Raw genomic sequence first — 7,058 nt, 5'->3', positions numbered from 1 at the left:
TCTATACAGTTTTCAAATAAGACCACAAAAGTTGCTTGATCACTGTGGATACATAGATCTTAGCACGTTCTTGCTGTAGCTCTCCAGGCCAGCAGGCCCATAATCTTGAGAACCTCTAGCAAGTGAAGTTCCTTTTTGGGATGGTAGAGAGAATTCCTCTAAAGAAAAGGTTCAATGACACCATCTATCTGCTGGGCCAACAGATTACAGAAATGTGAAAAATCCTACATTTTTGTTCCCTGTTGGTTAATCTCTTGGGTGCAAAAGAAGGTTGCCTATTGAGGAACCAATGTAAGAGGCCGTTCATCATAAAGTCACTCCCCTGAACAATCTTGTGACAGCTATTCAAATCCTGGCCCATCTTTAGTAGTCTGGTCTGCCTAAGCAAGGGACTAGTTAGGGCTGTTAGAGCAAATCACTTTCTCTCTGTGCTTCATGTCCTCTTCTAGAAGAGAGGGACAATGGTAACCTTCCCCACTGAATATACTGGAAAGACAAAACTGGATACGGCCACAAATCACTGATTCCTCACAAGCAACAGGGCTCTGATGCACCAAAGTATTCCTTTGCAGGTTTTCTCCATTCTTTCCAATGGAAGAGGCAACTCCATACATACAAAATGGAGGGCATGTGGACCCTCTTCCTCCATCGCGCAATGAATGGGGACATGAGCCGCCCTGAGCCTGCTTCAGCGGGGAGGGCAGGGTATAAGTTGAATAAATAAATAAATAAGTCTCTAAATCAGCTAAAATATCGTAAAGAATTTGGCACATTAGGAATGATATATAAATAGATCTTAGTACTACTATACTATTATAATTATGGTCTTCTTTGTCTTTGGTACATTTAGCAACCATTCTGTTTCCAAGTTCTTCTCTACTGTAAGGTGGGGCTAGTAACTTATAAAAAGAAATTTGAAACACTCAGGGTTTTGCCAAGTTGCTGGAAGCCTTTTAGATATTTTGCTCTTTGTGGCGTGACTGCAGCCATTAGAATTTCCACAGTGCCTGTTCAGACCTCAGGGGACTTGGGGTGCAGGGAAGGGGTGCACCAGGAAGCCTCCCATGAATCAGGGTTCCCATTCCAACATGAACTTGTTTGCATTGGGAGATGACGGCCCCAGCTCTTTCTGCAGCACTCACAGCACATGCCAACGCGTTAGAGCCAGAAAGCGGAAGAGAAAGGGGCACTGACCAGTCTGGTTTCATTGTCCAGCTGAGAGGCAGAAAGTGAACAGACCGCATGGGAAGGGGAATAAGGAGGTTGCAGGTCCATCATCTCAGACAGGGCCAGTAACAGAGAAGTCTGTTTCCTGCCCATGCTCCTTGGATGCTGCCTGTGCATAGCCAAAAAGGTGGGAGTCTGACAGGAAATCTGTCCAGGCCTCTCCCTCCTCCCCAAACTCAGCCATAAGAGGACACAGAACATCTGGTGATTCAGGAGGCAAATGGAGGAGCTGGAGACTCACAGCTGATTTTGGAGCCGGCGGGTTGGCAGCCGGTCGTCCGTTTTCCCTTCCATCCACAGCATCCGCCTCTGTGTGATCAATCTGGAAGGCAAGAGAGAGGCATGAAATTAAGTGGCAAAGGCGGCAGCCTGCCATCCTGTCCCTGTTGCAGCTGCAGGAGCATTTTGGTCTAATTCAGCTAGGCAGGTGCCAAGGGTGGGAAATCTCTTGTATAAGACAAAGCGGGCTACAGCTATTGATTTAGCACACAGATATTTATACCACACTTTTCTCCCCACAGTGAACGTGAAGTGCCGTACAGCTTTCCTGGCTTTATCATCCATTTTAAGGGACGCTTATGACGCAAAACACTGATTAATCTTTAGCATGTTGCTGTGTTATTTTTGCTGCAGCAGACTAAACAGCTAACCATCTGGAATTTATTTCTGCCAGAACTGACAGCTGTTGGGGTTCAGATATTTTGCATGGGGAAGAGGTAGGTCCTTGACCTCCCCAGAAAAACCTGTCTGAGGGCCAAATGTGACTGCCTCACTGTGGAAGCTGCTTCTTGGTTTCTTCCCACATTGCTCCTGATGGGAATCAATGATGGGAATCAATGAATGGACCATGTGTAGTACCATCACCGTCTTCCCCAGACAACATTCATTTGGGAAGGAACCAAATCATTGCCCCTGTCCACATGGTTCCTTTATCCGTGCACTATTTAGTAGCCTGGACAGATGCTGTGGGGAAGCAGTCCCTCATGAAGGCCCATGGAAGTGTGGCAGCTTTCCCTCTTCTGTGGCAATGTCATGCAGAAGGCACAAAAAGACCATTGTACATCACTTAAAATGGACAACTATGTGAGCTTCCCATCAGAGGTTTATATGGACTTTTTTATCTCTGTAAGAAAAACACATACGAAGCAGCATTTGGGATAGCTATCTCCAACCTAATCCCACATCTAACCTTACAACACCCATTCCTCAAATAAATTTTAGCCCATTACCTTGTAATTGTGAGCACTGAGGTATTTGAAGTGTCCAAAGCAGACGTGACACAAGCAGATCACTATGGTGATGACGAGAACCACAAAGGTGAACATGGATGTAAAAGCTAGAAACCCTGAAGGAGGCAAAGATCCACTGTCAAAGCACAACCTTATTATTCGTCTCTTTGCTCCTACTCTAGCCCTCAGTTCTGTGACATTACAAGTGCTGGCCCGAAATATCCACCCCATTTCACCACCATTGAAAGTGCAGAGTCTTTCTCAGTCATGTACAGGGCCGGCTCTCTCACTAGGCCTACTAGTATCTGGACTAGGGCACAGATCTCCCAGGGGCGCAGCGAGGCCCCTGCCGCCGCCTGCCTGCCCGTGCCCAGCATGGCTTTCTGGGCACCCACAACGCGCCCCTTCCTTCCCGCGGCTCCACCCTGCACAGCTCTCCCGGCTACCAGCCATTGCTGCTCCCAGTCGCATGGGGGCGCAAAAGGGGCCGAGGGGAGAGGGGCCGGCACTGGCATCCAAGATGCGCTGGAGAAGGAGGGTGGCCCTGGCCGGGCTGGCCCTTCCCCCTCGGGGCCCGGAGGCGCCTTGCTCTGTTCCGCTCTGCTCGGACTCGCCACCACTTCCCTCCCCCAAACCTCGGGCCGAGGACCGTTGAGGAGAGGCAGGCCGAGGGGCAGCCACGGGGAAGATGCACACTCTGGGTTCGGCGCCCCCTGCCGTCTGACTGCTGCCCAGCCCCAGCCCCCACACCATGCGGCCCTCCAGGCAGGGAGCGGGAGGCCCAGCCCGGCGGGGGAGACTCTCCTCCTCGTCCTCCCCCTTCAGCCCCGGGGGGGCAGAGGGTGTGCCGGGAGGAGGCAGAGGCAGTGGCGGGGGGGGAAGCATGAGGAGGATGGTGGGGGGGACCCTGGGTGGTGTGGGGGGAGGCCTGCCTGAGCCTGGCCCCGAGGGTTGCGCCCCTGCTGCTGCACCCCGGCTCCAAGAACCTCCAGGTTTCCCCAGGGCCGGGGACCAACGGAGGGGGTTCGCTGTCGGCCGGCCGGCCCCTGGGCTAAGCAGTCCAGTCCTGCCCCCCCCACTGCGGAGTCCAGAGCCAGTCCTGCGGAGCTGCTGAGATCAATGGGAGGAGATGGGGCCGGCCACCCCACCCCCCACATCGGGACCCGGCAGCACTTCAGCCCGCGCTGCCCGGGGCGGAGCACTCCCTCATCTCCCCTGCCCCCCCAGTGGACGAAAGAGCTGCCACCGCCTCCTGGCTCCCTAGCTGAAGCCCCCGCCAGTCCTGTCGCCTGGCAGGAAGGGCAGCCTGGCTGGGCCCGACCCGGGCAGGGGTGCAGCTAGCTTGTGGCGCCCGGTGCCCCCCCTCCCGGGCGTGTTTTTGGGAGGTCTCCAGGCCCCACCGGGAGGTTGGCATCGCCTGGCGGCGCCAGAAGCTGGCCTCGCCTAGGGTGCAGAAACACCTCGAGCCGACCCTGGTCATGTATTCCATTTCACTCACTTACTCACCTGTCTACCATTGCACTGAGCAACAGTAGCTTGTATGCAGCTGCCAGCAGGTGAGACCAAGAGGACAAAATCCACCAACGAAGCCAGCAACACCCCCCATCCATTACCTCCACCACTCACCTGTGCGCACAGTAGAGAAGAAAAGGAGCCAAAAGAGGCAGAGGATAGGGGCTGCCACCACCTGGTTTACAGCCCCTGAATGGATTTTCTTGTCCAGCTTGGCTGGCAGGTAAGCATAGTACAGGTTGTACCTGTCCACCAGGTGCTTCAGTAGCATGTACATCAGACCTATCATGAAAAGAGGAAGGAGAAGGAAAGAAGAGCTGAAATCTTGGCTGAATAGCAGATAAGAGACCATAGTTTAAGTTGCAGGGAGGGTCCTTTCTCTTGCGGGCTAGGAGAATGGATTAGACCTGAAGAGCCAGCCTTCTTCACCTCAAAACTAAGTTGTCCAGCCTCCAGTAAGCAACAAACCAGAATACAGTAGTTTCCTGTGCTCCTCAAAACCATCTTGAATTGAGAATTTGCAGGATAAACAGTCAATTGCCCTGTATTACCCAGATGTAGTTTTAAAGAAAACAATTTCAATGAACCAATATAAAACCACTGTGGATGTATATATCTGGTTAATTATTTTGTAAATAAATCCTGGTAAAGTGAGGCCAAGGAGGCATGATGGTTCTTACCGAATGGAACAATGATGGGGCAGGTAATACTGTAGGTCATAACAACAGTGAAGACGCACATCATCCAGGCATAAGCAGCCCCAAACTGGAATTCATAGGCCTGATGCTGAAGGATAGAGTACAAAAACAAAGATCTTGTCAGTAAAGCATGCACAAAAATGCTTGGAGGGATAGCGACGATAATGCAATCACCTTCAAGACCCACACATTTAAAATCTGGCACAGAAAGGAGAAAGCCTGGAAAAATGGGAAAAATTAGAGGGGGGAAGACCCCCATTTTTTCTGAGCCCCCCTCAATTTTTGGTTCAGAAAAAATGGAGCATTTGGGGGATCACAGGGGTGGGGGAAGAACTCCTATAAAATATTTGTTCCTTTTGAAACAGTGAAATTCATACAAAGGTAAGTCTTTTCACACTCAAAATGTATAAAATGAAAAAGCCTGAGAACTTTTACAGTTTGGAATACCAGTGTTGGGAGGCTGCATCTGAGGAGGGCCTTGGCCTCTATGCCCTGGATGTTTGGCCCTCCACAGCCACTGTGTGAAATGGTATGTTGGACTAGATGGCCCAGCAGCCTCTCATGTTCTTAATTTTTCCAGTGGAAAAACTAGAAAATTTGGGGGAGCAATGGAAAAAAACAACCCTTCCTTGAAATAATGAGTAAGAAAAACTTGTCTTAAAAATATTCCAGTCATTCTAAATGTATTGCATGAAAGAAGTCCTCAAATGTTTCCCATTTTTTCCAATGGAAAACTGGAAAGTCTGGGGGGGACAATTAAAAAATCCTGTTTTTCACCCTGCTGGAATGAGTTTTCAGAGATCAAGATTTTACTTTCCTAGTTTTACTTTCTTTCTTTTGTAGTTTTATTCAAATTATGCCGTATGAATATGTTTATGTAAGAATCTACAGCATTAAATAATCCTGATGTATACTGTAGGCATATGCATCATATTCAAGAACATTTTTAAGAATGTAAATAATTCTGGCAACTAATACTAATAATGTGTTTATGGATAATACATCACTAAAGGGTTCAGGGTTTTTAATGTCATAAAGTTTAGCTTCATAGCTAATATGCTGGTAGCCCAACCTATTGTGACAGGATGAGAGAGTTTATGTCCAAATATTATATGTTCTTTGCTTATTGAAGAATTCTTTTTCTACCTTCAACTTCTATTTTTCCCCTGCCTCCTAGATGGTGAAAATTAAAGTTACATGTGTTATGGCAGCATAGATTGCAGGAGTTTCCAACTCTTTCTCAAGTATTGCACATACTTGCAATTTCTTATAGAAAAATGAAGGCATTTACAGTTTTAAATTCCACAAAATACACTAAATAGTACAGTTTTTCTCACCAAATGTTTGTTGTTTTTATGTCTTTGTACATATTTTAGCTCTGTTTTTAACTGTTTTAATGTTTTAAAATCTGATGTTATGTATGTTTTAATTTGTTACCCACTTTGTTGGCCCTTGTAAGGATAGTAAGGTGAGATATACATTATGTAAATAAATAAATAATAAACAATATTATATGCTACATTATTTCTAAGTTGTTAATAAAACTAGGTTTGATAGGAAAGTGAGTATTGGTTTTTCCCAAAATGTATGTTTTGTTGTGGAGAAAAGGGGGGGGGGAACCCTTGTATTTTCTGTGGCTTCAACATTTCCAGAAATTTTACATCTAGTGTTATGTATTGGGACTGAATCATTCTAAGTATATCACACCAGAGACTGGCTGAGCTTGGAGCACAAGAACAATAGCCTACCAGGACTCTAGAAGTAACCAGTCTAGTAGTAATGTTATGTAAACAGCCTATCATTGGGAGTGGGGTGTGTTTGGGTGTGGCAATTGCATGCTATTGAACAGAGCTGTGGCTCTGGGGTCTTGTTGAAATAAAAAATAAAGTTGAGCTGATCACTGGACTTGAGCCTGCTCATCCATGGAATCCACTATTTAACATCTAGCATAAGCTTTTGTGAACTAGAAAGCTAGAATTTTTATTCAGGCCCAGGCTTTCAAGAACTAGAACCCACTTTATCAGAGGCATGAACTTCATACCTCTGATGAAGCGGGCTCTTACCTGTGGAAGCTTTTACTAGAATAAGTGTCTTTGTCTTTAAGGTGGCACAAGCCTCAGTTTGTTTGTATCAACATAAATGCTTGAGATATCCGAGAGAACAAAAAGAAATACACCTGGCTTGCAGGTCGATTTTCCCCACATGTAGGGTTGCTAGGTCCGATTTTGTCCCCAGCGGGGGACTTTGGGAGGCGTTCCCAGAGGGGGCAGGGCGACCCCAATGTGATGATGTCACCTTGGGGTCATCCCGCTTCAAGCCCCGCTCCCAAGAAAAACTGCTGGCAGCCACCCCTCTCCCAACCCCCCCTGCAAGATTTAAAGGGCCTGCTGAA

General features: G+C 47.7%; 1 protein-coding gene across 5 annotated transcripts in view; it reads right to left on the bottom strand.

The window, feature by feature from the left end:
• Window positions 1-7,058, bottom strand: part of TMEM63B (transmembrane protein 63B) — a 112,244-nt gene that overhangs the window by 2,859 nt on the left and 102,327 nt on the right. For all 5 annotated transcript variants that reach the window (XM_015416929.1, XM_015416930.1, XM_015416932.1 and 2 more), the window contains 4 exons: window positions 4,649-4,754; window positions 4,083-4,250; window positions 2,457-2,572; window positions 1,469-1,549 (listed from right to left, as the gene is read on the bottom strand). In XM_015416929.1, coding sequence (XP_015272415.1) covers window positions 1,469-1,549; window positions 2,457-2,572; window positions 4,083-4,250; window positions 4,649-4,754 — 471 coding nt within the window. The remainder of the gene's footprint in view (window positions 1-1,468; window positions 1,550-2,456; window positions 2,573-4,082; window positions 4,251-4,648; window positions 4,755-7,058) is intronic.

This window comes from Gekko japonicus, unplaced genomic scaffold, assembly GCF_001447785.1.
Source record: "Gekko japonicus isolate JY-2015 unplaced genomic scaffold, Gekko_japonicus_V1.1 scaffold342, whole genome shotgun sequence".
Classification (NCBI taxonomy): Eukaryota; Metazoa; Chordata; class Lepidosauria; order Squamata; family Gekkonidae; genus Gekko; species Gekko japonicus.
This window is presented reverse-complemented; position numbering and strand designations above follow the sequence as displayed.